This window comes from Lepidochelys kempii, chromosome 12 (assembly GCF_965140265.1).
Source record: "Lepidochelys kempii isolate rLepKem1 chromosome 12, rLepKem1.hap2, whole genome shotgun sequence".
NCBI lineage: Eukaryota > Metazoa > Chordata > Testudines > Cheloniidae > Lepidochelys > Lepidochelys kempii.
In genome coordinates, this window is record NC_133267.1 from 42,803,045 (window position 1) to 42,830,742 (window position 27,698).

General features: G+C 52.9%; 1 protein-coding gene across 3 annotated transcripts; it reads right to left on the reverse strand.

Annotated features, from left to right (window-relative positions):
• Window positions 1-173: 173 nt before the first annotated feature.
• DHX38 (DEAH-box helicase 38) lies at window positions 174-27,636 on the reverse strand. 3 transcript variants are annotated; one of them, XM_073308353.1, is made up of 27 exons: window positions 27,455-27,636; window positions 22,783-23,148; window positions 21,884-22,071; window positions 21,618-21,728; window positions 20,990-21,161; window positions 19,930-20,048; window positions 19,706-19,782; window positions 18,739-18,894; window positions 16,833-16,994; window positions 15,643-15,750; window positions 5,581-5,693; window positions 5,356-5,493; window positions 4,843-5,029; window positions 4,574-4,759; window positions 4,107-4,247; window positions 3,844-3,954; window positions 3,597-3,713; window positions 3,247-3,354; window positions 3,022-3,134; window positions 2,302-2,510; window positions 2,047-2,201; window positions 1,798-1,953; window positions 1,568-1,702; window positions 1,359-1,484; window positions 1,040-1,135; window positions 674-795; window positions 174-458 (listed from the first exon to the last, which is right to left on the reverse strand). In XM_073308353.1, the coding sequence occupies exons 1-27, from the start codon at window positions 27,619-27,621 to the stop codon at window positions 374-376; spliced, it is 3,924 nt and encodes a 1,307-aa protein (XP_073164454.1). In that variant the 5' UTR covers window positions 27,622-27,636; the 3' UTR covers window positions 174-373. The 3 variants fall into 3 exon arrangements, with proteins under 3 accessions (XP_073164454.1, XP_073164455.1, XP_073164456.1); XM_073308354.1 differs by lacking the exon at window positions 21,618-21,728; XM_073308355.1 differs by lacking the exons at window positions 20,990-21,161; window positions 21,618-21,728; window positions 21,884-22,071.
• Window positions 27,637-27,698: the final 62 nt, after the last annotated feature.

A 27,698-nucleotide genomic window follows, 5' to 3' on the forward strand; every position in this document is an offset into this window, starting at 1 on the left:
CAGGCTGGAGCCGTGTCGCACACATCCATGGCCAATAGCTTGGGGCTGCTTCATGCTCCTACAGCCTTGGCCCCAGCCTCCAGTTGTGTTTGCACCTGCAAGGGGCCCTGCCCCTGGCCCAGCTCCAGGAAAGCCTGCAGGACCCTGCCAAGTGCAGCACAGGACAAAGCAAGGGCTGGCAGCCACCAACATTTATACAAATAAAATTATTTCTCCTCTGTAGCAAACAGTGCCAAGGTGTGTGGAGATGGCAGGGCAGGGCAGGGCCCCAGCACCCCAGAGTCACATTTACACACAGCGGGGAACAGCCCAGCCAGAGCCAGCTCCCCGCAAGGAATCCATCAGCCCCAGGCCAGCACAGGGAAGCGCCTGCTCACAGGCCGAAGCGGGCAGGAGTGCGGCGTGGCGTCATAGGCTCCCCCTGCTCCTTTCGCCCCGGAGTATAGATCTTCAAAGACCTGCGAGGGAGAGCAAGGGCCATTAGCCATGGGGCCGGAGAGCTCAGAACCCTGCCAGATAGGCCCGAAGCCCCAGCGCTGGACCTGCTCCTTCCCCACTCAGGGGCTACTCGCAGCAAAGTCATTATCCCCCTAGGACCCCAGTGGCCCACAGGAGAGAACAATCCACATGCAGCCCTTTGGGGACAGCTCCTGCTACCATGCCCAGCACCCACCTCACGCTGCCCAGTGGGTTGCGCCGCTCCTGCTCTTCCCGGCGTGCTCGCAGCTGCTCTTCAGCCAGAGCCATCTCCTCCTCCATGGCAGACACCTCCTCCTTGGCCCGACGTCGGTTCTCCTGCAACAGCAGCAAGGGAAAGGGCTCAGAGTTGGGAAGGGGAGAGGCCTATGCCCAATCCTGCCTAGCTGGGTGCCCTGCGCCGCTCCCCAGGCCTGCAGGGGTGTGGGCATAGCTGGGCACAAAGCAGGCAGCATCAGCTTGGCTGTGGGCAAAGCCCAGTCTCCAAGGAGGTTGTTCCCAGGGGGAGTCCCCCACCCTGCTTTGCAGAGCTACTGGCCTGCACCCCTGGGAGGAGCCTTACCTGACGCGACTTCCCCGCATGCTTGATGCTGTAGAACATGGGTCCCAGCTCCGCTAGCCACTCTCCATCCACGGACGTGACACACTGCATGTACTCCTGGGGAGAGAAAGAGCAAGGGCAAGGCCAGCCACAGGGGTCCCATCCTCCCCTTCCCAGGTACCGCTGCCACACGGCCCTGCCTGCCTCCCAGGACACCAAGAGCCTTCAGCCCAGCACTAATGGGCACAATGGACGGCAGAGCTCCTGTGGAGGGCCAGGCCCCAACCCACCCCCTCTGAGAACATCTCGCTCGCCAGCAGGGAGCGCACTGCCCGCTCACCTTGGTGGTCATGACCAGCTCGTGATACACGATGTAGTCTGGAGTGTAGCCCATACCAAAGAGAGAGCTGGTGGGGTGCAGGTGGCAGGGCATGCCAGTGCGGATGTTCACATACTCCCCGATGCCCTGTGGAAAGAATCGAGTTAGCACAGCCCCAGGCGGTACCCTGCTCCTCCCTCAGCCTGCGCCCTGCACACCCCACCCTTCACCTTCAGCTTGGCAGCCTGGTGGAAGTACGCGGCACAGATGCACTTCCTGACCACGTCCCAGTCTGAGCCGCAGGATGCCAGGCTCATGCGCTGCTGCACCATGATATCCTTCAGCTGGGCACGCACCTCCCGCACCTGCAACAGCACATGCCCGTCAGAGACCTGCCCACCCACGTTGGAGGCCCCACCCTCTGCCCCCTCCAGGCCCTGGCCTCCCAGCACAGCCCCACCTTCCTCATGGCCTTGGCGTGGATGAAGTGCTGGTTACACCACAGCATGGAGTAGCTGTTGTTCTTCCACTGCAAGTAAACGTTTAGGTAGGTCAGGTGATCGCTCTCCGGAACAGCAAACTTCTCCCGCACTTGGTCGCTCTCTTCCTCCCGGCCCTAGATGGGAGCAGGGGGCGCAGGGTTAGAGCCGGAGGGCAGGGATTAGCCCCCCCAGCCCACACACGAGGAGAGGAGAGGAGAGGCACGCACCTTGGGCCGGTAAAAGATGGCGGGCACAGAGAGCATGGAGACGATGAGCAGGATCTCGGAGCTGCAGCCCATGTCACAGGAGACAATGAGCATCTTGGAGAGCGCCGGGTCCAGCGGGAACTCCACCATCAGGCGCCCCGTTGAGGTCAGGCCACCTGCCAGAGCAACACAGGAGCCGGTACCAAGTCAAGCTCCCAGCGCCCCCTACCCACCCACCCACCCCCCGAATCCCCCAGCGCTCCCCTCCCTCCTCACCTGTGTTGTCCATGGCTCCCAAGATCCACAGCTGGTACATGGAGTTCAGCATGTTGTCCTCAGGGGGCGGGTCCATGAAGTGGAACTGCAGCAGGTCCTGCACGCCCAGAGACTTGAGCAGGAGCACCACGTTGGCCAGGTTGGTCCGCTGGATCTCAGGCACCGTGGTGGTCAGCAGCTCATTCTTGTAGGCGCTCTGGGTGTACAGCCTGGGGAACCGAGGCCATGAGTGCCATTCCCTCCTCCCCAGCCAGCCCCTCAGATGGCTCCACTTCCTCACTGAGCTCAGCCACAGCGAGCCAGGGCAGCTCCTCTAGAGCAGGGATCCTGGGCACAGTCGCTGCAGCTCCAGCTTGCCCTGCTTTGGGGTAGGGAGCAGACCCTGCACACACCCCCAGCAACACAGCAGGAGGGGCTGGGTACACAAGGAGATGCCATCGCTGCAGCCGAGGGGCCAAGGCAGCTGGATCTGGACATGCTGCTCTCCGTGGTGCAGTTGGGAGACCCCTGACATGGGAGCATCCCCTCCAAGCTGGGGCACTTTGGGCTGAGGACTGGGAGCTGACAGGGGAGCCCTGGCCACACAGTTCAGACTTCCCTTCTTCTCTGAGCTCCAGGACCCTTCCCACGGAGCCGCTAGAGTCAAGCCAACCGAGGGGAAGCAGCTGCTGTGTCCACAGCTCAGCACCCAAGGGGTTAATACTGCAGTGAGGCACCTACCTGAAGCACTGACCTGGGCCCGTCCGGCCAGCACGACCCGACCTCTGGTTGGCATTGGCTTGGCTGATGGGGTAGATCTGCAGGGCATCCATCCCTATACGGGGGTTGAAGACCTGGCGGGGCAGGCAAGGAGCAGTGAGACAGGTGGGGGGTGCAGAGCAGGGCCCAAAAGGCAGCTATGCAGCAGCTCCAGGGAGAGGGCAACGCCATCGGCCCTCACCTCACCTTCAGTTTGCAGTAGCCGGAGTCGATGACAAACATGATGCCATCCACAGTCAGCGAGGTCTCCGCAATGTTGGTAGCGACAATGCATTTCCTGACACCGTCCGGAGCCTGCAACACACCAGATGTCAGCGCTGTGAGGGGCTGGCAGCCCTCAGCCCCCAACTGACAGTGCCCCCAGGGATGCAGACAAGGAGTGCCAGGATCAGCGCCCGACAGGGAGTGGCAGGTCCCTGGCTTTTACCTTTTGCAGTCAGACATCAGGTGCCCCCCACACAGCAGGCCCTGCCCTGGCCAGTCCCATGCCCAACAGCCACTGCTCCCCTCCCCCAGGAGACCCTGCCACATGCTACCTTCTGGAAGATCTTGGCCTGCAGGTCAGAGGGCAGCTGAGAGTAGATGGGCAGCACAGCCAGAGCTGGGGCCTTTTCCAATTCCTCCAGATGCTCCACGATCTGCTCCGAGGCCACCTGGGGACAGAGAGGGGAGTGAAAGCAAGCAAAGGCACAAGGGCCGGGGGGTGAGGGGGAGAAGGAGTGCCTAGTGCCTCCAGGTCCCAGGGAGGGGAGGTGCCTAGCATTACAGGCACACTGAGGTCACCTCAATGTCTTCCTGGCCTGGCATGAAGATGAGGATGTCTCCAGGGGCCCCAGACAGATGCACCTGCAGGGTCTGCTTCACCGCAGCCTCCACGTAGTCCTCCTGCGGGGTCTGAAAAGCAGAGAGGAGTTCAAGGGGGGCCTGGCTGCCCACACCCCAACTCCCCCCCGTGCACAGGAGCCATCACACAGAACATCCACCTCCGCTCCCTGCGCAGCCAGACCTGCCCAGACCCCCTCTCCTCCCACACCCGCCCCGGGCACCTTGCTGAAGAGGACATCGACAGGGAAGGTGCGGCCAGGAATGTGGAAGATGGGAACGTTCCCAAAGAAAGAGGCAAACTTCTCTGCGTCCATGGTGGCCGAGGTGACAATGAGCTTCAGGTCCGCACGCCGCGCCACCACCTGGAGAGAGAGACTGCAAGGGCAGCACGGGGCAGGGCCCAGGCAGGCACTGGGCCCTGTCCCCAGACACTGCAGCAGGGGACAGGGCCCAGGCCACTCCTCCCCCTACCCTCAACACCGCGAGGGCAGGGTACTGTGCTGACTCCCTCCCCCCTCTGCAAAGGGCACAGTTCACTCCCCCTGCCCCAGAGCCTTCATCTCCCTACCCTTCCCTCCTTAAGTCCCAGCAGAGCATCCAATCGGTGCTACCAGCAGCCAGGCTCTGGCCTGTGTCTCTGCTGCCCCTAGACCATCCCACGTCCCGCCCCAACCTCAGGTGCACCAACCTCCCGCAGCAGGCCGAACAGCACGTCCGTGTTGAGCGAGCGCTCGTGTGCCTCATCCATGATGATGGCGCTGTAGTGGTCTAGGTCGGCCTCGCGCAGGGACTCCCGCAGCAGGATCCCGTCCGTCATGTACTTGATGACCGTGTTCTCGGACGTGCAGTCCTCAAAGCGGATGGCATAGCCCACCTGGAGAGGGGAGAAGTCAGCACCTGCACAGCACACCTCACCAGCAGTCCAGCAGGGCTACCCCGGGGCCTGGCCAGACTCACCTCCTCTCCCAGGCTCACGCCCATCTCCTCGCTGACCCGCTTGGCTACTGACATGGCAGCCACTCTGCGGGGCTGGGTGCAGCCGATCATGCCGTAGTCGGTGTAGCCGTCCTCATGTAGGTACTGGGTCAGCTGGGTGGTCTTGCCACTCCCAGTCTCCCCCACCACAATGACAATGCTGTTATCCCTAGGGAAGAGCAGAAAGGTCTCTCAGCAGCGGGCTTCTCTCCCTGCTCCAGCATATGATCTGCGCAGCCTGCTCCCACAGCCGAAGGACCCCCCCAGTGCAGAGACCTGCCTGAGGGAGGGAGGGAGGGGGAGCAGGGGAAAGCAGCAGGGTCCCCATCTCCTGATGCCTTCCAGTCAAGGCTGGAGGCCTCTCTGGAAGATGCTTCAGTCAGACAAGTTATTGGGCTCCACCCAGGAGCTGTACAGGAGCTGACAACCCATCTGGCTTTGCCTCTCTACCTAAGAGAAGCTGCCCGGGAGGGCGGGAGGGGCTAGCAGCAGTACCTGATGATGGTGAGCAGCTCCTGCTGCACAGCAAAGATGGGCAGATACTGCCTCTGCTCCACAATCGACTTCTTCTTAGCAAACTCGCTGCTGGCCTCGCTCTTCTCCTTCATGTGATCAGCAAACTTCTGCTCTGTCCTGGGGAGACACGGCAGCCCCTGAGTGTGTGACTCCATGGACCTCACCCAAGTCCCAGGCTCAGAACCCCACCAAGCAGACGCCTACCTGTAATCCACCTTGCCATCTTCTGTCAGAGTCTGGTCCGGCTCCTCCTCTTTCTTGATGCCCATAATGTCTCCCAGTTTGGTGCCAGCCAGCTCCCAGTGCTTGTGCTGAGCCTGAAAGGCAGAGAGCAAAGTGCCAGCTCACCAAAAGAGCAGAGAAAGAGAGCCCAACCCTCTGCAGTCACATCCCAGATGGGACATTCGTAGTCAGACATTGTGACCATCTAGTCTGGAACCTCACTCATGACTCCTGAAGCATCAAGCCCATAGCTTCTGGGTGAACTAGAGCAGATTTGTTTTTAGGCAGACACCAATCTTGATTTAAAGATTTCAAGTGCTGGGGAATCCACCACATCCCTTGGCAACTTGTTCCTACAGTTAATTCCTCTCACTATTAAAAATTCATGCCTTATTTCTAGACTGAATCTGTCCATCTTCATCTTCCACCCACTGGATCTTGACTCAAATCCTTAACATCTCCCTCATGCACACAGAGTAACAATGGGATCCTCTCCAATTCACTCTAGAGGCCCAAAAAACCACAATCGAGAAGGCTGCACTGGTTAAAAAACAACCTAGCTTAGAGGGAAAGTGAATGCAGCTATGAAAAATAAATACATTTTTATATATAGATATAAACAAATGGAAGAAAGATGATGTTTACAGAATGAAATTCAATAAGGACAAATGCAAAGTACTCCACTTAGGAAGGAACAATTATTTGCACACATACAAAATGGGAAACGACTGCCTAGGAAGGAGTACTATGGAAAGGGATCTAGGGCCACAGTGAATCACAAGCTAAATATAAGTCAACAGTGTAACACGGGTGCAAAAAAACTAAAAACAAACATCATTTTGGGATGTATTAGCAGGAGTGTTGTAAGCAAGACACGAGAAGTAATTCTTCCACTCAACACCGTGCTGATTAGGCCTCAACTGGAGTTACTGTGTCCCATTCTAGGCGCCACATTTCAGGAAAGATGTGGACAAATTGGGGAAAGTCCAGAAAAGAGCAACAAAAATGATTAAAGGTCTCAAAAACATGACCTATGAGGGAAGACTGAAAAAAGACTGGGTTTGTTTAGTCTGGAAAAGAGAGACTGAGAGGGGAGATAACAGTTTTCAAGCACAAAAAAGGCTGTTACAAGGAGGAGGAAGAAAAATTGTTCTTCTTAACCTCTGAGAATAGGACAAACAGCAATGGTCTTAACTTGCAGCAAGGGAGGTTTAGGTTGGACATTAGGAAAAAATTCCTGTCAGGGTGGCTAAGCACTGGAATAAATTGCCCGGGGAGGTCTTGGAATCTCCGTCACTGGAGATTTTTAAGAGCTGGTTAGACAAACACCTGTCAGTGATGGTCTAGATAATAACTTAGTCCTGCCTTGAGTTCAGGGAACTGGACTAAAAGACCTCTTGAGGTCCATTCCCATCCTATGATTCTATGAAGCCTTTTAAAGTAAATTAAGAACAAAAAAGATCCTAACAACACTATTGGTCCATTACTGGATGGAAAAGGTAGATTTGTCAACAATGCAGAAAAGGCAGACAAGTTCAATAAATATCGCTGTTCTGTATTTAGGGAAAAAACAGATGATGTAATCATACCATCAGTCATACCATATGCTGATGCAACACTTTTCACCCCAGTAGGAACACAGGCGGATGTTAAACTGCACCTACTATAGTAAGGACATTTTACAATCAGCAGGTCCAGATAACTTGCAGGTCCAAAGTTTTAAAAGAATTGGTCAAGGAGCTGCTGGGATGTTACTCTTGGAACACTGGGGAAGTTCCATAAGACCGGAAAAAAGTGTAGGTCATGCCAATATTTAGAAAAGGTAAATAGGACGACGCGGGTAAAGACAGGCTTGTCAGCCTGATGTCAATGCTGGGCAAGACAACATGGAAGCTGACACAGGACTCCATTAATAAAGAATTAAAGGAGAGTAATGCAATTAATGCCAATTAACATAGGTTTGTGGAAAATAGATCCTGTCAAACTAACTTGATATCAAATTTATGAGATTACAAGTTTGTTGGTAACTGTGCTGTTGATGTATTATTCTTATTATTAGAATTTGCTGTTGGAGACGGTGACAACATCAGCCAATGACTTGCAGTGACAACTGAATAACGTAAGGGAGTTCTGTGTCCCCACTTGAGACATCTAGATAGACTTCTGTGTAGTGCTGGGGAGGAGCCCGTGGTCATGGTACATGTAGGTACCATAGGGAGGGATAGAAGAGAGGTCCTGGAGGCCAAATTTAGGCTACTAGGTAAGAGATTAAAGTCCAGGACCTCCACGGTAGCATTGTCTGAAATGCTTCCAGTTCCACGCGCAGGGCCAGGTAGACAGGCAGAACTGCAGGGTCTCAAAGCATGGATGAGATGATGGTGTAGGGAGGAGGGGTTTAGATTTATTAGGAACTGGGGAAACTTCTGGGAAAGGGGGAGCCTATACAGGAAGGATGGGCTCCACCTAAACCAAAATGGAACCAGATTGCTGGCAGTTAACATTAAAAAGGTTGCAGAGCAGTTTTTAAACTAAGGGCTGGGGGAAAGCCGACAGGGGCAGAGGAGCACGTGGTTTGGACAGAGACATCCCTTAGGGGAGGAACTACTAATGGAAATTCTCTATGTCCTCGTAAGGAGGAGACTATGGAAGATGATAAAATACAGGTAGGATCTGATGAGAAACAGTCAAATGAAAAAAAGTCTCATTCAATTACATCATGTAATGGCAGACAGCTAAAACGTGACACGTTTTTAAAGTGCTTATATACCAATGCTAGAAGTCTAAATAATAAGATGGGTGAACTAGGAGTGCCGAGTATTAAATGAGGATATTGATATAATAGGCATCACAGAAAGGCGATGGAATGAGGATAATCAGTGGGACACAGTAATACCAGGATACAAAATATATCAGAAGGACAGAACAGGTTGTGCTGGTGTGGGAGTGGCACTATATGTGAAAAAAAGCACAGAATCAAATGAAGTAAAAATCTTAAATGAACCAAATTGTACCACAGAATCTCTATGGATAGTAATTCTATGCTTGAATAATAAGAATATAGCAGTAGGGATATATTACCAACCACCTGACCAGGATGGTGATAGTGACTGTGAAATGCTCAGGGAGATCAGAGAGGCTATTAAAATAAAAAACTCAATAATAATGGGGGATTTCAACTGTCCCCATATTGACTGGGTACATGTCACCTCAGGATGGGATGCAGAGATAAAGTTTCCTGACATCTTAAATGACTGCTTCTTGGAGCGGCTAGTCCTAGAACCCACAAGAGGAGAGGCAATTCTTGATTTAGTCCTAAGTGGAGCACAGGAACTGGTCCAAGAGGTGAATATAGCTGGACCGCTTGGTAATAGTGACTATAATATAATTAAATTTAACATCCCTGTGGCGGGGAAAAACACCACAGCGGCCCAACACTGTAGCATTTAATTGCAGAAAGGGGAACTACACAAAAATGAGGTGGTCAGTTAAACAGAAATTAAAAGGTACAGCGCCAAAAGTGAAATCCCTGCAGGCTGCATGGAAACGTTTTAAAGACACCGTAATAGAGGCTCAACTTAAATGTACACTGCAAATTAAAAAACACAGTGAGAGAACCCAAAAAGTGTCACCATGGCTAAACAACAAAGTAAAAGAAGCAGTGAGACACAAAAAGGCATCCTTTAAAAAGTGGAAGTTAAATCCTAGTGAGGAAAATAGAAAGGAGCATAAACTCTGGCAAGTGAAGTATAAAAATATAATTAGGAAGGCCAAAACAGATTTTGAAGAACAGTTAGCCGAAGACTCAAAAAGTAATAGCAAAAAAATTTTTAAGTAGATCAGAAGCAGGAAGCCTGCTAAACAACCAGTGGGGCCACTGGACAATCAAGATGCTAAAGGAACACTCAAGGCCAATAAGGCCATCGCGGAGAAACTAAATGGATTCTTTGCATCGGTCTTCACAGCTGAGAATGAGGGAGATTCCTAAACCTGAGCCATTCTTTTTAGCTGATAGATCTGAGGAACTGTCCCAGATGGAGGTGTCATTAGAGGAGGATTTGGAACAAATTGATAAATTAAACAGTAATAAATCACCAGGACCAGAGGCACTCACCCAAGAGTTGTTAAGGAACTCAAATGTGAAATTGCAGGACTACTAACTGTAGTCTGTAACCTATCATTTAAATCAGCTTCTTTATCAGATGACTGGAGGATAGCTGATGTGATGCCAATTTTTAAAAATGGCTCCAGAGGTGATCCCGGCAATTACAGGCCGGTAAGCCTAAATTCAGTACCAGGCAAATTTGTTGAAACTATAGTAAAGAACAAAATTGTCAGACACAGAGATGAACATAATTTGTTGGGGAAGAATCAACATGGTTTTTGTAAAGGGTAATCATGCTTCACCAATCTACTAGAATTCTTTGAGGGGTTCAACAAGGACAAGGGGGATCCAGTGGATATAGTGTACTGAGATGTCCAGAAAGCCTTTGACAAGGTCCCTCACCAAAGGCTATTAAGCAAAGTAAGCAGTTATGGGATAAAAGGGAAGGTCCTCTCATGGACTGAGAACTGGTTAAAAGATAGGAAACAAAGAGTAGGAATAAATGGTCAGTTTTCAAAATGGACTACGGTAAACAGTGGTGTCCCCGAGGGGTCTGTACTGGGACCAGTCCTATTCAACATATTCATAAATGATCTGAAAAAGGGGTAAACAGTGAGGTGGCAAAATCTGCAGATGATACAAAACTACTCATGATAGTTAAGTCCCAGGCAGACTGTGAAAAGCTACTAAACAATCTCTCAAAACTGAGTGACTGGGCAACAAAATGGCAGATGAAATTCAATGTTGATAAATGCAAAGTAATGCACACTGGAAAACATAATCCCAACTATACATATGAAATGATGGGGTCTAAATTAGCTGTTACCACTCAAAAAAGATCTTGGAGTCATTGTGGATAGTTCTCTGAAAACATCCACTCAGTGTGCAGCGGCCGTCAAAATAGCAAACAGAATGTTGGGCATCATTAAGAAAGGGATAGATAATAAGACAGAAAATATCATACTGCCTCTATATAAATCCATGGTATGCCTACTTTGAATACTGCGTGCAGATGTGGTCGCCCCATCTCAAAAAAGACCTATTGGAACTGGAAAAGGTTCGGAAAAGGGCAACAAAAATTATTAGGGTTATGGAGCTCTGCAATATGAGGAGAAATTAATAAGACTGGGACTTTTCAGCTTGGAAAAAAGACGACTAAAGGGGCATATGATTGAGGTCTATGAAATCATGACTGGTGTGGAGAAAGTATATAAGGAAGTGTTATTTACTCCTTCTCATAACACAAGAACTAGGGGTCACCAAAAGAAATTAATAGACAGCAGGTTTAAAACAAACAAAAGGAAGTATTTTTTCACACAACGCACAGTCAACCTGTGGAACTGCTTGCCAGAGGATGTTGTGAAGGCCAAGACTATAACAGGGTTCAAAAAAGAAATCGGTAAGTTCATGGACGATAGGTCCATCAATGGCTATTAGCCAGGATGGGCAGGGATGGTGTCCCTAGCCTGTTTTCCAGAAGCTGAGAATTGGCGACAGGAGATGGATCACTTGATGATTACCTATTCTGTTCATTCCCTCTGAGGCACCAGGCATTGGCCACTGTCAGAAGACAGGACACTGGTCTAGAGGGACCTTTGGTCTGACCCAGTATGGCTGTTCTTATGTTCACTATTGTTTGCACTAGTCATTGATTATTTCATGAGGAAAGTAACGGAAGGAAGGAAACTGAAGAATTTTATGGACAAACAAAGCACCACCCAGCTTTTAGCAGACACAGCAAAAACAAGTTGGTTTGTTCATCAACAAGAGGAAGAGAAAGTATATAGCTATCAATGTCCCAAAAGTAACCCTCAGAATAGACGAAGAGCGAGATGTGCAATGATGGTGACGTATGCTAGATGTCAAGCAGCGACCATCAAAAGCAGCAAACAACTTTCATAAACCGAAAAAGATATGGAAGAGTAGCTGATTGGCACTGACACAAAAATCTTAATTTTTAACATTGACATCATGTCTGTCCTCCTTTACGGAGCAGAGTCATGGCAGTCTACAACAGAAATCAGTAAGATCAACTCATTCCAAAGTAAATGTCTGCAGAAGATCTTCAAAGATCATTGGAAAGAATTGCTTGCAACATCAGAAACTAAGTAGAGCAAACCAGTCTAAAGCATCAAATATGCTATGACGACAACGGCAGACACATTTTGGACACACTTTAAGGATGCCACCAACATGACCTTCACCACAATGATATGGAGAAAAAGACAGGGACCTAGGGAAACATTTCACAGAACCCTAGAGAAAGGAGCCAAGTCCATAATTTCACCTTGAACAGACCAGCACAAGGCTGAAATAAACGCCGGAACCTGATGGACACCCTACACAGCGGGAGGCCACGAAAAGAAGAAAGATTCTTTTTAGACTTCTGTAAGGCATTTGACTGGGGCCCACACAACATTTTGATTAAAAAACTAATACACAGAATCACCATGGCACACATTAAATGGATGAACCACTGGCTAAATGACAGGTCTCAAAATATAACTGTAAACAGGGAATCACTGAGTGGTTGCCTTTCTCGTGCAGTCCAATAGGGATTGGTTCTTGGCCCTAGGCTATTTAACATCTTTCATCAAGGACCTGGAAGAAAACAAACTCACTGATAACATTTGCAGATAACACAAAGATTTGGGGAGTGGTAAATAACGACGAGGACAAGCCACTAATACAGAGCACTCTGGACTGCTTGGTAAACTGGGCACAGCAAACAAAGTGTGTTTCAAGATGCCAAATGTAAGGCAATACACCCAGGAACAAAGAATGCAGGCCAGTTGCACTGACTTTGAAAAGGACTTGGGGTCATGGTGGCTGGATCTGCTGAAGATGAGCTCCCAGTGTGACGCAGTGGCCAAAAGGGTTAATGCGATCCTGGGATGTATGAATGGGAATATTCAGTAGAAGGGAGATTATATTACTTCTGTATTTGGTACTTTTGTGACCATTACTGAAATACTGTTTCCAGTTCTGGTGTCCACGGTTCAAGAAGGATGTTGATAAATTGGAGAGGGTTCAGAGAAGAGCCATGAGACTGATTAAAGGATTGGAAAACCTGCCTTACAGTGATAGAGTCAAGGAGCTCAATCTAACTTAACAAAGAGCAGTATAACGAAGTGACTTGATCACATGGTGAAAAATATTTGATAACAGGCTCTTCAATCTTGCAGAAAAAGGTATAACATGATCCAATGGTTGGAAGTTGAAGCTAGACAAATTCAGACTGGAAGAAAGACATAAATTTTTACCAGTGACGGTTAAAAAATGGAATAATTTATCAAGGGCTGTAGTGAATTCTACATCACTGGCAATTTTTAAATTAAGATTGGATGTTTTCCTAAAAGCTATGCTCTAGTTCAGTGGTTCTCAAACTGTGGGTCGGGACCCCAAAGTAGATCAAGACCCCATTTTAATGGGGTTGCCAGGGCTGGCGTTAGACTTGCTGGGGCCCAGGGCCAAAGCCCACGCCCAAGCCCCACTGCCTGGGGCCAAAGCCCAATCCTCAGGACTTCACAGCCCTTGATGGAGGGGCTCAGGGTTACAAGCCCTTGGGCTATGGCTTTGCCGCCCACACACACACCTCGGGTGGTGGGGCTTGGGCTCTGGCCCCCCTGCCCAGGGTGGGCTCAGACTGGGGTCACACAGTAATTTTTGTTGTCAGAAAGGGGTCGCAGTATAATGAAGTTTGAGAAGCCCTGCTCTAGTTCAAACCAGAATTATTTCAGGGAAGCGCTACCGCTGGTGTTATACAGGAGGCCAGACTAAAGTCACAGGGTCCCTTCTGCCTTTAGAATCTATTAATGCAATTCCCGTGGACATAGGGGTCTCCTTCGCTGCAGGCGCTGGAGGAGGAAAGCAGCGACAGGAGGCTGAGTCCCCACCAGCCGGCCTTCACCTTTTTATTTGCCCTGGTTCAACTCTGCTATGCATCAAAAGGGTCATCCCCTTGATCTGGTCTCCACCAAGCACTGCTCTCTCTGGCTGTTGAAGCCCCCACTCTCCAACCCTCCCCTGTTCTCTGCTCAGCATCACCCATCAGTCCCACCTCAAACTGTTACTCGGTCTTTCCATGATTTCCAGTCCATCAGCACTGACTTCTTGTCTGCTCTCAGCCCTCTCTCTTCCATGGATATCCTTGCGGAGTGTCTCCATGATTCATTCTCCTCCATTCTCGACTCTCTTGTCCCTCTCTCCCATCACCAGATCTACCCTGCCACCTCCCAGCAATGGATCAGCCACAACAGCCACTTCCTCCATTCCGGCTCTCATGCTGCAGAGCGTCTCGGGTGGAAATTCCGTGGCTGGGCTGATCCCCTCCATTCCAAATGCGTAATCTCCTCCTTCCATTCTGCCATCTTCCTATCTGAACAACTCTACTTCTCCTGCTGAATTGAATCCCGCACCAACAACGCCAGCCCCTTTTCACCACTTGACTTGCTCCTCAAACCCTCCTTCCATCCCCCTCCTCTCTCGGCACCAATTTCTTCCAAGAGAAAAACTGGCAAAATACAACATGTGATCTTCCCCTCCCTTCAGCTCACCTTCCCTTCCCACTCCTTCCCCCCAGCTCTCACCACCTTCTCCCCGGTCACAGACGCAGTGGTTTCTCAAGTTTCTCGTCTGTTCTCCTTCTCTACCTCCACTGACCCCAACCCATCTCCTGATCTTCCTTGCTCCCACTCTCCATCCTCTCCCTTACTCTTCAACTTAACTTCTCACTCTCCTCTGGCTCTTTCCCCCTCACAACACAAGCACACTGTAGTCGCTTACATCTTAAAAACCCACCCTTGACCCCAACCACCGCCTCATCTCCCTTTCCTCTCTAAGCTCATTGACCATGCTGTCTACGATCACTGTCTGGAGTTCCTCTCCTCCAGTTCCATCCTAGACCTTCTCCAACTCAGCTTCTGCCCTTTGCACACCACTGAAACCACTCTCAGCGAAGTCTCTAGTGACCTCTTCCTAGGCAAAGCTCAGAGCCAGTACTCCATCCTCATCCTCCTTGACCTATCAGCTGCTGACACCATTGACCATGCTCTTCTTGAAATCTTGTCCTCCACTGGCTTCCATGACTCTCTTCTCTCCTAGTTCTTTCCCTACCACTCTAAACACTCCATTAGCACGTTCTTCAGAGAATTCTCCTCATCCTGTCTCCAGCTTTCCATGGGGGTTCCACGAGGCTCTGTGGCCCCTTCTCGCCTCTCTGGGTAATCTCAATTGCATCAACTATCATCTCTATGCGGATGTCTCACAGAGCTACCTCTCAACCCGAGACCCATCTCTGTCTGTCCAAACTAAAATCTCGGGCTGTCTCACTGACATCTCTTCGTGGGTGTCTAGCTATCAGCTCAAACTCTACATGGCTAAAACCGAGCTCCTACCCCCGCCTTCTTTCTTGATCGCTGTGAACAACCCTACCATCCTGCCTGACATTCAGGCCTGTAACCTGGGAGTCATCTTCGACTCGTACCTTTCTCCAGGTCCTCACCTCTGGGCTATGTCTAAATGGTAGAGGTTCTCTTTGCATAAAATCTCTAGCGTACAGCCCTTCTTATTCATTACACTGCTGAAACTCTCGGCTCGGCTCGTCGGGTGTCTTGACTGTGTCTCTGGCCTTGACAAACGCAATCTTGCCCCCTCCTTTGCCATGATGCCTACAAATAACTGGACAGTGGCTAGGCTGCTGGAGTACCGAGAACAGAGCCTATCCTGCAGACCAGCACTGTGTCACAGATTCCTTGGATTCCCCACTGGCCTGTTTATAGACCGTCGTTTGCCTTACGTTTAGGGGCAGGGACCATCTGTGGGTTCTGTGTTTGTGCAGCGCCTAGCACAGTGGGGGCTGGTCCTTGACTGGGGCACCTAGGCACAGACAGTAAAACAGATCACCCCACCCCCAGGAGATAGCAGCCACGCCCGGCACCTACCTTCTTGCGTTCCTTCTGTTCCCTGTGTTTGCGCACCAGCTGGCTGCCTTTGCGGGCGATAATTGCCAAATCCGAAGTGGCATCCTTGACCGGGATGACTGGCTCTGGCTGGAGGGGAGGGGCAAGAGAAGAAGAGGTCCCAAATCAGCACTGACTGAGGCCTTGTCTACACTACAAAGTTTTGTCCGCAAAAGGCAGCTTTTGCTGACACAACAGGGGAGGAGGCACAAAGCTACTTTTGGTGGCAAAACTCTGCTGCTTTGCCGACAAAATAAAACCACAACGAGAGGCATAAAGTTTTTGTGGCAAAGTTAAAGGGACAAAGTATCAGTATAGACACTGCTGTTTGTTTGTCAACAGAACTGGCTTCCACCAGTATTCCAAAATGCCTGCCATGACCGTTCTGCTCACGGTTTTGATCTCTGCTGCCCTGCAGGCATGCGCCCTTCCCCTTTCAAAGCTCCGGGAAGTATCTGACAGCCCAGCTTTTTGGGGAACAAAAAGCAAATCATTTCGTGGCGTGCTCCTTTTCTGCCCTGCACTGCGGGAGGGAGAGGAGAGCCGGCTGTGCTGCTGTGAGATTGCTCCGCAGGGAGAGCTCAGAGCCGCTCAGGGTGCTGCTCCTGGCAGCAGAGGAGGCTGGGGGAGAACCCAGGAAGGCAGGCAGGCAGGCAGAGTTGGCTGCTTTAGGAGAGATTCCTGTGCCAAGCAGAGGAAGCTGACATGCGGGGGGGGCATCCCCCTCCCCCGGCCTCAGGATAGGTCAGTCAGCCTGCTGTCTCCCACGCCCCAGACACACCACTCTCCACTCCTCTCCCTCCCTGCCCCACACACACACACTCACTTCCCTTGAAAAAACGGCTGACAATCTACTAGGATGCCCCTGGAAGGATGGGATTGAGAAACCTGCATCATGTGATGCTGTACCTGATTCATGAGGCACTGCAAACCCTTCCCAAAGCACCGGGGGTGGCCAGCTGCACAGTGGGATAGCTACCACAGTGCACTGCTCTCTGTGTCAACGCAAGAGCTGTTCGTGTGGATGCGCTCTGCTGACACAAGGAGCTAGTGTGGACATGCAACAGCAGCTTCAATTAGACGCATAACTTTTGCCGACAAAACTTTGTAGTGTAGACAAGGCCTGAGCTTCCTTGCAGTGGCTAGTGGCTCTCCCCCAGAAGAGCCCCCACCTGCTTGGTGAAGACGATCCTCCCATCCAAAAATGGGGGCACCAGGTTGTGTACCAGCAGGTGCACTTTGGCTGCGTTATCTTCCTCAAAGTCCTCATCCACTTCTAGCCGATGGACCACCCCGCTCGTCAGCATGCGATTGGTCTCCCAACGCTCATTGTCCTGAAGGAGAAACACAGGCAGCAGGGTCACAGACCCCGCTCCAGCTTGTGGGGTGGGCACAATAACCTAGCTTCCCTCATCAGCCTGCCACACTCACAGATGGAGAACAGATTCCTCACATCTAAGCTGCAGCCCCCTTCCTCACCCACAAAGAACAACAGGACATCCACCTTCCTCACTCTGACTTGTATGGCTATCCTACTGTGAGAGAGTCACAGAGCAGCTCCAGGACAGTAAGACAGTGACGTGGAGGGGCTGCAGGGGCAGACATTGGTCTGGACATAGTGAATTTTAGCCCTCTCAGCAGGCTGATGACAGATACAATGCGTACCTGGTGGGCTGGGGACATGGGGCTTAGCCGGGCCAATCGCTCTGGGAGAAATGCTAGCGGAGACTCCCCCGGAAGCGGGTTGTCGGCTGGAAGCCAGGTCCGACTGCAACGCAACCCATCTACAAAGAGTGCCTTTGGGGCTGCATTTGCAGAGGTCTCTGGCCCGCAAGCACAGAGGGAAGCACCCCCTCCAGAGAGGGCTAGGAAGATGGCACTGGCAATGCAATGTTCAGATCTGATCACCACAGTAACAGAAAATATCAACAGGCCAAGCCCATTCAAAGGACAAGCCACAAAACTGCTTGAGGAGCTGGCGGGCTGATTGGGAGGGAAGATCAGCAGCATTCCATCTGCCCTGCCCAGCTGAGAGATCACTAAGGGGGAGATCATGGCGTCAGTGCGCACAGCTCTAGGAAGAGAAGACAACCAGGGGCCCCATCGGGAGGGGGAGCCAGAAGGGTGGGGAACATTACAGTTGAGTGGCTGCAAGGGAGGCAGGCTGGGCTGTAGGACTGTTTCCCCAGGGGGGAGTCTCTCGTCATTGTGTGCTGTATGACAGGCATGCTACCTCTGGATCACTCCAAAGCTCAGGACGTTGCAGGGAGTCCGGATACACAACTAGCCAGTGTGCTAAGGCAACACCTGGGTGTTACTCCTGGGAGAATTCTGTGCCACTGGGCAGCTGCAGAATTCATGTCCCACACAGATTTCTTTGCTTCCCCACAGAAAAATGACAGAGGTGAGAGATCACCCCGCAACCCTCCCCAGGGACATGGACCTCTGCAGCAGGTCCTGACCTTGTGGGGTGTCAAGATTCAGTGGAGCCTCACGCCACGTCCCTGTCCCAGATGGGCAAAGGGGAGCTGCAGGGTGATCTCCCACCTCTGTGCAGCCAGTCACCCATGCTCCCCACTGCCATACTGGAGCCTCCACATCTATTTTTTGACAAAATTTGCAGAATTTTAAAACATTGTGCACAGAATTTTTAACTTTTTGTCGCAGAATTCCCTCAGGAGTTGGGTGTGCTTGCAGGGGACAGGGGACCCATCACTCTAGTCCTAACCCCAGCCTCCAAGTGACAGTAGCTAGGGCCCTCCACACCAGGTACATCTGGAGCACTGGGACACCCAGACTCAGGACAGGGCCACAGCTCCCACTGTCCATCCCCACACCAGGGGTGGGGGGTGACACCAGAGCGATGGAGCATGGCTCCATCGTACTCCCCAAAGCCAGAAGCTTCTTTCGTGTCCCTCGCCCATGCTAGGCCATCCCAAACTCACCTTCTATTCCCTCCACCCTCCTGATCTGCAGGACCTGTCATCCCCAAGCCCCACCCTCCAGTAATACAGGAATCCCTGGGGTGGAAAGTGCCCTGAATGTTCACAGGGGCCTGGCCCCGCCTTGCGCTCCTGCCTCATTGATCTGCCTCCGCTGCGCAGAGATGCGCTTCTGCTTCTGCTTGTGCAGGTGCTGCTCCCGCTTCTTCACATACTCCTCAGATGAGTAGGCCAAGGGGTTGTGGAACTCGTCGTAACCCTCGTCCATCATGTACCAGTCCCGGTCGGCTTGCTGAGAGATGGGGGCAGGCACGGAGGTGGGAAGGAGAGAGATGGGGAAGGCAGGGTGAGAATGGCCAGAGACGGAGCTCAGGTGGGCTGCACACTCAGCCTGCTACCAAACTCCCAGAGGAGAAGTGCCCTGACATGCAGGACTCTGGGGCCTGTCTCACTTCCCAGAGGTGCTGATCAGGCCTGCTCAGAGGGGGGGCTGCCCCAAGCTAACAATAGTTGGGGGGCTTTGTCTGCAGTGGAGAGCAGCCATACTCAGTCTCACCACTTAGGGGAGCCAACAGCTCAGAACAGGATCCAGAAAAGTGTGCAGACAGCATTCTGGGAACCGAGAGTCCAATCTCCACAAACGGACCCCCTGCATCCATGGGATCCCACACTGAGCCTCACCCTCCAACCCTGCCCTCCACTGAGCCACCCAGCCCCCAACACAGGGACCCTGCACTGAGCCCACCAACTCCCAAGAGATCCCATCCCTGACCCCCAAATGGGTCTTCTCTTCTCCCCAACCCCCACACAGAGGGACCCTTTCCCATCACCCAGCATCCATGTACAGCAATCCCAGACCAAGCACCCACACCCTGCTGAGCCTCCTCCACCAGACACACTGAGGCCCCACAGACCCCTACGTGGTTCTGCCTGCCTTGGTGCGCCTCAGGCCCAGGCTGTGCGCGCTCTGCTCCGCAAGCCTCATCCCAGCAAGTTAAGGTACAGAAGAGCCCTCCTGCCATTTCCACCGCCCACATGCCTTGTGACCAGACCCTGGCTCACAGCCTCCAGGCCGCACACCGATACGCCCAAGAAGCTCTTACCCGCTGGTCGTCCTCCCACTGCTGCCGCTCCTCCTCCGTCTCAAAGGAAATACCCTCTTCTGCATCTTCACGCCTCCCTGGAGGAAGGAACAATCTGGTCAGCACAGGCCCTCACCAGCCCTCGCCCCCTGCTTCTCAGCCAGGAGGCCCCAAGGAAGCCAGCCCCTGTGCTAGTCTCAGTGATGGAGGAGGGGCCAGGTAGTCTGGTCTCTCCTCTGCCACACCTTTGCCCCTGGATAGCCGTGGAGTGGCCCCCAGGTGCCGCCGGTCATCAGCCCATTCATTGTATTTGTAGGAAGGGGTGGGCAGCGGTGTCTCATCTGGGTACTTGTTCTTCACTGACCTGCAAAGACAGAAGCAGGACAGGAATGTCTGGCCAGCCTCATGGATTCGCCAGACGGGAACTGCAACCTATGGCTCACAAGCCACATACCACCACCAGTGTTTCCTCTAATTTTTTATGTCCATGTGCAGAATGAATTGTGTTATGTCCACCAATATGGAGGTGAGCCAAGGGGTTCAGAGTGTGGGAGGGGGCCAGGGCTGGGGCAAAGGGTTGGGATGTGGGGGAGGAGGCGAGGGCTCCAGTTGAGGGTACGGGCTCTGCGGTGGGGCTGGGGATGAGGGGTTCAGGGTAGAGGAGGGGGCTCAGGGCTGGAGCAGAGGGTTGGGATGCGGGGCCGAAGGCTCTGGCTGGGGGTGCAGGATCTGGGGTGGGGCCGGGGGATTTGGTGTGAAGCAGGGGCTCAGAGCTGGGGCAGAGGATTGGGATGCGGGGATGAGGGCTCTGGCTGGGGGTGCAGGCTCTGGGGTGGGGCTGGTGATTAGGGGTTCAGGGCTGGGGCAGAGGGCTGAGGAGTGTGGGCTCTGGGGTGGGACCAGAGATGAGGGGGTGGGGGTGCAGGCTGCCCCAGGGCTGCGGTGGGGAGAAAGGACTCTCCCCCCAGCACCTCCGGGACGGGAGAGAGGTGCCTCTCCTCAGCCGTGGAAGCTTTGACGGGGCTGAGCCGGGGGGAGGGGGGCCACTCCTCTCCCCCAGCTGCGGCAAGTCCAGGGAAGGTCTGCGCTGGGGCCAGCAGGGAGGTGCACAGGTCCGTGCTGGGGGCGAGACATCTCTCCCCACCACAGCCCTGAGCCCCAGTGTGAGGCTTAATAGGCAGCTGTGCAGCCACACAGTAGCACAGCTTAGAGAGAACTTAGACCCTTGCAGCATCACCAGGGAGCGCAGCCCCCTCAAGCTACCTCTCAGGCACCCCGCTAGGCCCTGCCCCTCCATCCCACTACCTGTCCCGGTCCCTCCTGTCTGCATCACGAGCGGAGGATGCTCGATGGCTGCGGTCGCGCTCAGAGTCCCTATAGGAAGGCGTAGGGGAAGGCGACTCCCACTGCGAGCGCCGTGAGCTGCTATAGCCACTGTCCTCTTCCTCCCAGCTCGAGCGAGATGGCGTGGCTGCATCTGGGGAAAGGAAACTGGGTCTGATGCCTCATGCTGAGCCAACCTAGGCCCCTGCCAAGCTGCAGCCAAGGCCTGGGACCTTCCAACAAGGAGTACAGCAAGGGGGCCCTCTTAGATGTTTACCAACTCACACTGGGCTTTCTATGAGCCGACCCAGATAGTCTAAGGAGACATGCCCCCAGGGAATGACTGCCACAGCTCCCCATACCAGCCACGCAGACTTGCAACTATGCTCCCGGGGCGCAGGCTCAAAGATCACCCCAGGGCCCCCTAGCACCCCAGTCTCACTCCCAGGGAAGGCTGTAGATATGAGGCAGTTCACTAGTCATGGGCCTCTTCAGCTGGGGACTTTCACTCAGCTCTCTCCTTGTGAAGGAGCCAGAGCCCCTCAAGAGTAGCGCATGCCTCCTGCCAGCTCCTGTGGAAGAGCACTGTAGGAAGGACAGCTGCTCCTACCCTTCGGTCGGTGTCTGGGGCTCTCTGGTTCACCCCTCCTGCTGCTGCCCCTCTCTGATGAGCCATCCTTCTCTGACCGGCTGCTGCTATGACGGCTCCTGTCCCGCTCCTCTGCGAACAGAGTGCCAAGTCAGACATGCAGGGTGTGAACAGCCTCCGGAGCCCATCACACCCCAGATTCAGGACCATGCCCTGGGATTCAGAGCAGCCAAAGCCAGGGTCCCAGAGCCTGTGTCAGCAATCATGAAGGTCTCCAGGACAGTTACCTCGGTCCCGTTTGCGGTCGTGGTCCCGCTCTCTATTGCGCCCCCGCTTGTGCTCCTTCTCCTCCTTGGAGGAGGCATAGACGCCATGCTCTCGCCGTTCCCGCTCCCGCTGCCGGCTGCGCTCCCAGAACTCCTCACTGACCCCCCCAGTGTGGGACGGCGTCTCCACATGGGCAGAGCGGTAATGCCTGAGGGGCAAAGGGCAGTTCAGCAGGGTCAGGAACGTACTGTGACTCTGCCTGCAGCCCCCACTGCTCCCTGACATGTCATGCAGGAGCCTGGCCTCATTCACTACTAGCCTGGCAAGGAGTGTGCAACTGGAACCTGTGCCAAAGAGCTGAGCATGGCAGCCTGCCCACAAGTTCCCTTTGCTCCCAGCTTGGCAGGCCTGTTCCTACCCTCTACCCATAGGGCAACTTTAAGGGAGCCCACTGCCTCCCTCCAGCTGGCCTCAGCAGACCCCAGGGGGAAGGCACAAGCCTCAGTAGCTAAGACAAAATGTTACCAGGAACGAGGAGGAAACACCCCCAAGGGGGCTTGGACAAGGTCTTGCCAAGGAACACCTGGCTCCTTCTCTGAGATATGTATGTGGCAACCAGACTTGTCTCCACCCAAGGCCCTTCACTTGGGGAAGCCTCCAGACCTCTGTCTAGCAGAGTTCAGCCCTCCAACAGCTCCCAGCCCAGAGAAATCCTCAGTCTCTCCTCTCCCCAGGTGCTTAGGGCCCACAGTTTCTCTCCTGTGTGCCCTGGATCCAGCACAACAACTAGCTCCATGAATCAGCCCAGTTGCCTTCAGGCACTCACTCCAAGCCCCTTCCTGAAAAGGAGGACATGGCAGCCACCCAAGGGATGGGAGAGGCCATAAACCCCCCTTACACCTCGTGCCAGCATCTTCACCTGTCCTGCCGGCTGTTCCTGCTGGTCCTGTCGCTCCCCTCCTCCTCAGAGCCTCCCAAATCATCTTTGGACTCCTCCCAATCTTTGTAGGAAGAGACTTTGGACTTCTTCTTGTCCTCTGTGTCTTCCTTCTCCTCTCGCTCCCTGCGTTTCTGTGCAGCCAGCAAGTCCAATCCCAGCAGTGAGGTGCGGGGGGCTGGAGCTTTGAAGACATGCTGCTCACTGCAGGCACTTTTCTTCTTGATGATCAAGCCTCCAACCTGTGTCTCCAGATCAGCTCCTTCCAGCCGGTGCATCGAAGTGTCCACAGGGACATCCTCCATCGCTAGGATCTTGTGGTCCAAGCAGTCTATGCCCTGGGGCTCTCTGAAAGGAACACAATCAGGCACTGGTATGAGGAGACAAGGTTGTTGAGATTCATGGGGTTGGGCTTCTGATTAACTAACGAGAGGAGGAAGGGGGCATACATGGGGCTCCCTGCACTGCTCTCTCCCAAAAAAGCAAGCCTCTCACTTCCCCAGAAGACATGATGGAGGAGCTCAGAGTTCCAATTTCCCTTGAGGGGAAGAAGAATCAATCATTTCTGGATCAGCGCTGAAGAAGTTCAAAGCCGCAAGACACTACACTAGGAACGTTTACACTGTCAGGCTGACAACCTAGGAGCCAGGTCTCCTTTCAAAAGCCAAACCCCCAGAGAGTTCATCTCAGCAATAGACTACCTCATGGGTAAAAGCCCTTTCAATTTCAAGAAAAAAGGCCCCCCACATTCTTAGAAAAAAACATCAGCCTTCCCCACCCTACTCCACATCTTTTCTAAGCTCAATGTCTGGATAAACTGACCTCCTTCTGGCATCCTAAAACATTCTCTATACAAAGCAATCCTTTAGGAACACAAGGCTGGCCAGATTAGATTGGAGCTGGGACCCATCTAGTCCAGGCTCCTGCCTCAGACAGTGGCCTGTACCACCAGCAGCTTCAGAGAAAAGGTGCATGAAATGTTGAGTGTGTAGTTATGGAATAATTTGCCCATCAGAAAAACCCCATAAATTAGACAGGTGCTTTATGCTCTAGAAGAGAAGGAATTGTACCCCTCTTGGGTAAAATTGGAGAGAGTCCAGCAAAGGGCAATAAAAATGATTAGCGGTCTGGAACACATGATTTATGAGGAGAGGCTGAGGGAACTGGGATTGTTTAGTCTGCAGAAAAGAATGAGGGGGGATTTGATAGCTGCTTTCAACTACCTGAAAGGGGGTTCCAAAGAGGATGGTTCTAGACTATTCTCAGTGGTAGAAGATGACAGGACAAGGAGTAATGGTCTCAAGTTGCAGTGGGGGAGGTTTAGGTTGGATATTAGGAAAAACTTTTTCACTAGGAGGGTGGTGAAACACTGGAATGCGTTACCTAGGGAGGTGGTAGAATCTCCTTCCTTAGAAGTTTTTAAGGTCAGGCTTGACAAAGCCCTGGCTGGGATGATTTAGTTGGGGATTGGTCCTGCTTTGAGCAGGGGGTTGGACTAGATGACCTCCTGAGGTCCCTTCCAACCCTGATGTTCTATGATTCTATGATTCTCTTTTCATCCTAATGCAAAACTGGATATTCTCATTCATGATACAGATGCCCAGTCCTTTATTAAACGCTACCAAAATACTGGCATCGGTGATATCTTGTGGCCATGGGTTCCAGAAGCTAATTATACATAGGCTAAAGCATATTTCCCTTTTTATCAGTTTTAAACGTGCAATGTCACTGAACATGCCTTGCTCTTGTATTGTGAGGGATAAAGAGCAGCGCCCATGTGGCATGCTCCGTTCAAAACCTCTGCCAGCCCTTACCCCAGATGCAGCATAAATCGCCCCATAGACCAGCCTGGCTCCAGTGAGCAAGAGGTTCCTGGGGCCCAGCTGGACCCACTCACTGCCCGCCACCCTAGCCTTGCTGCTCTGCCCAGCCCAAGCTACTGGGTCCGTGTCTTGAGCCCACAAGCTCAGCCCAGGCCCCCCACCTCACTCCCAGACTGGGCTCTCCTGGGTACAAGTTACACCCTTAGGGACCCTCAGGCCCCTGTGATACAGCAGCCCATTGATGCAAACATGCAAAAGCTTCACTGTTCTTTACAAGCAACTCCTGTTTCAGACCTAACAAACTCACTATACCTAATACAGAGACGAGTGGGTGAGGCAAAATCTTATTGGACCAACTTCTGTTGGTGAGAGAGACAAGCTTTCTAGCCACAGAGCTCTTCTGTCACAGATTGTTTAAGTTAAGTAGTTAACACATGGCAAAAGACCATTCAAGGTGAAGTAACCCATTAACACCTTTGCAGTAATAGGACCCAAAAAAAGGGGGGGGGGGTGTTAGCGGGTTACAGAGTGTTGTAATACGCCACAAATCCAGGATCTTTATCAAGACCCTAATTTTTGGTGTCATGCAGTTATGAATTTAAGCCCCAGGCTTGTCTTTTGAAGGAGGTGTGCAGGTTTCCTTTGAGGATGAGGACTGAGTGGTAAGATATGGAATGACTGTTTTGTGAAAAGAAAACTGTTTCCACGATATGCATCTGATGAAGTGAGCTGTAGCTCACGAAAGCTTATGCTCTAATAAATTGGTTAGTCTCTAAGGTGCCACAAGTACTCCTTTTCTTTTTGCGAATACAGACTAACACGGCTGTTACTCTGAAACCTGTTTTGTGAAAAGTGTTCTCCCATGATTGGTATGCTGGTTTTGTCTGTTATTTTTCCTGAGAGTTCATTCGAGAGCATAGTGATTGCCTTGCTTCACACACATGGATGAGGTACTCCAAATGTTGCAATAAGCATGTGTAGGACCATGGCTCTAGGAAGGCGTGTTGTGAGTAGTACTGATCGTAGTAGCTATGGAGGTATGTCTGCAGGTTTTGCATGTGTTGTTGTGGCAGGGTCTAATGCCACCCTGAAGGTATGTCTTCACTAGTGGCTGTGTAGTCACAGCACCTCCACAAAGGGAGTAGAACCCAGCGCTGGTGCACTCTCTACACCACCACTTTACAGTGCTGAAACTTGAAGCACTCAGGGGTGTGTTTTTTCACACCCCTGAACGAGAAAGTTGCAGCGCTGTAAAGTGGCAGTGTAGATAGGGCCCTAGTTGGTGGGTCTGTGGGGAGCCTACTGATGATGAGTTTCATGAGATGGTGGGTTGTTTGAAGGCAAGAAAAGGGGGCTCCTGGGTTACAGCAAAGGTGTTAGAATGGTTTCTTAGAATGTGTTAACTACTTATGCTAGCTATACACTCAGGGTAAGTAGTTAACACATTGTAAGAAACCATTCTAAGTGAAGTGGCCTGTTAACACCTTTGCAGTAACCCAGGAGCCCCCTTTTCTTGCCTTCAAACAACCCACCGTCTCATGAAACTCATCATCATCAGTAGGCTCCCCACAGACACACCAACTAGGGCCCTATCTACACTACCACTTTACAGTGCTGAAACTTGCAATGCTCGGGGCGGGGGGGGGGGAGGTTTCACACCCTTGAGTGAGAAAGTTGCAGCGCTGTAAAGTGGCAGTGTAGACAAGGCCTCAGAATAACCTTCCCAGACCTGAAGCACTTTGTGGCTCAAAAGCTTGGTCCAATAAAAGATATTACCTCACTCTCCTTGTTTCTCCCATATCCCAGGATCAACACAGCTACAACCCCACAGCGTACACCAAATACACGCTTTCAAGGTATTCATTTATTGATACTCAATCACAAGGCTATATTAACACTAGAGACCTTACAGTGGCACAGGTCTCTTGTCGACATAATTAAACCACCCCCTGGGAGCAGCTGTGCATACTAGCACTTATGCTGGCATAATTTAGGTCACCCACGGGGTGGCATATTCACACCCCTGAGCAACATAAATGTTGCTGACGTAAGTGGCAGTGTAGACATAGCCTAAGACGTGCATCTGTGTGTAATAGTTAAGGAATAATGTAGCTATATTGAAAACTTCGCCCTATAGCCTTGGAGTAAAAGGCGGTCACCAGGAAATCGCAGTCGCAGTGGCGGCCCACTCATGTAGTGCAAGGTTCCGCTGTCCTCACCTGCCCCCTCCCACGTCAGTCAATGGAAACCACCAAAGGCAACACAAACCCATCAAAACCACTTGAAGGTGAAAAGCAACGTTATGCCACCGGATCACCCTGCCTGCCAACAAAGACAACGCCGCCTGGAGCCTTCCCTCTGGACTGGCAGCGGTCCAGGAGCGGCTGCAGCCCTGTTCTGGTGAGGCCAGCAGCTCCTTGCGGGGGGCCCCTGTGGCGGGGCGGGGCGGGGCAGGGCAGGGCGGCAAGCGCCGATAAGCGCCGGCGCTAGCTCGCGTTGTATGGCTTTGCTTTGCGCGGCCGTGCCCACCGCCCTCTCCCTCTGGGCAGAGGCGCTGCTCCGCCGGGGACACCCCGAGCCGCGCTGCGCGCAAGCCCCCGGCGCCGGCCGGCCGGCCCCCAGGAGCCGCGAGGCTGGTCCCGGGCCGCCCGCGCCGTGGGGCAGCGGCTCCTGGCACCGCGGGGACGCTCCGAGGGACCCCAGGACGGGCCCGCCGTTAACCGGCCAGGCCGGCGCGGGAGCGAGCGGCTGACGGGCTCCTGGGCGCGGCCCTTGGAGCCCCGAGAACCGACCACAGCGCCCGCCCGCCCCCGCCGCCCGCGGCCTCTCACCTCTCGGCCCCCCCCAGCCCCGCCGCGCGTCTCCTCGACGCCCGTTCCGCAGCCGCCTCAGCGCTCAGTGAGCGCCGCCATTCCCGTCCCACAATGCCCCGCGAGAGCAGCCGCTCTACCCCGCCCCGCACCATAGAGAGACAAGCCGGGAGTCTCGGTCCGGCCATAGAGCGACGGCGGAGGCTAGAGCGGCCCAAGTTTCCGGGCTCTTCCGGTCCGCCCCGCGCGGAGGGAGAGGGAGGAA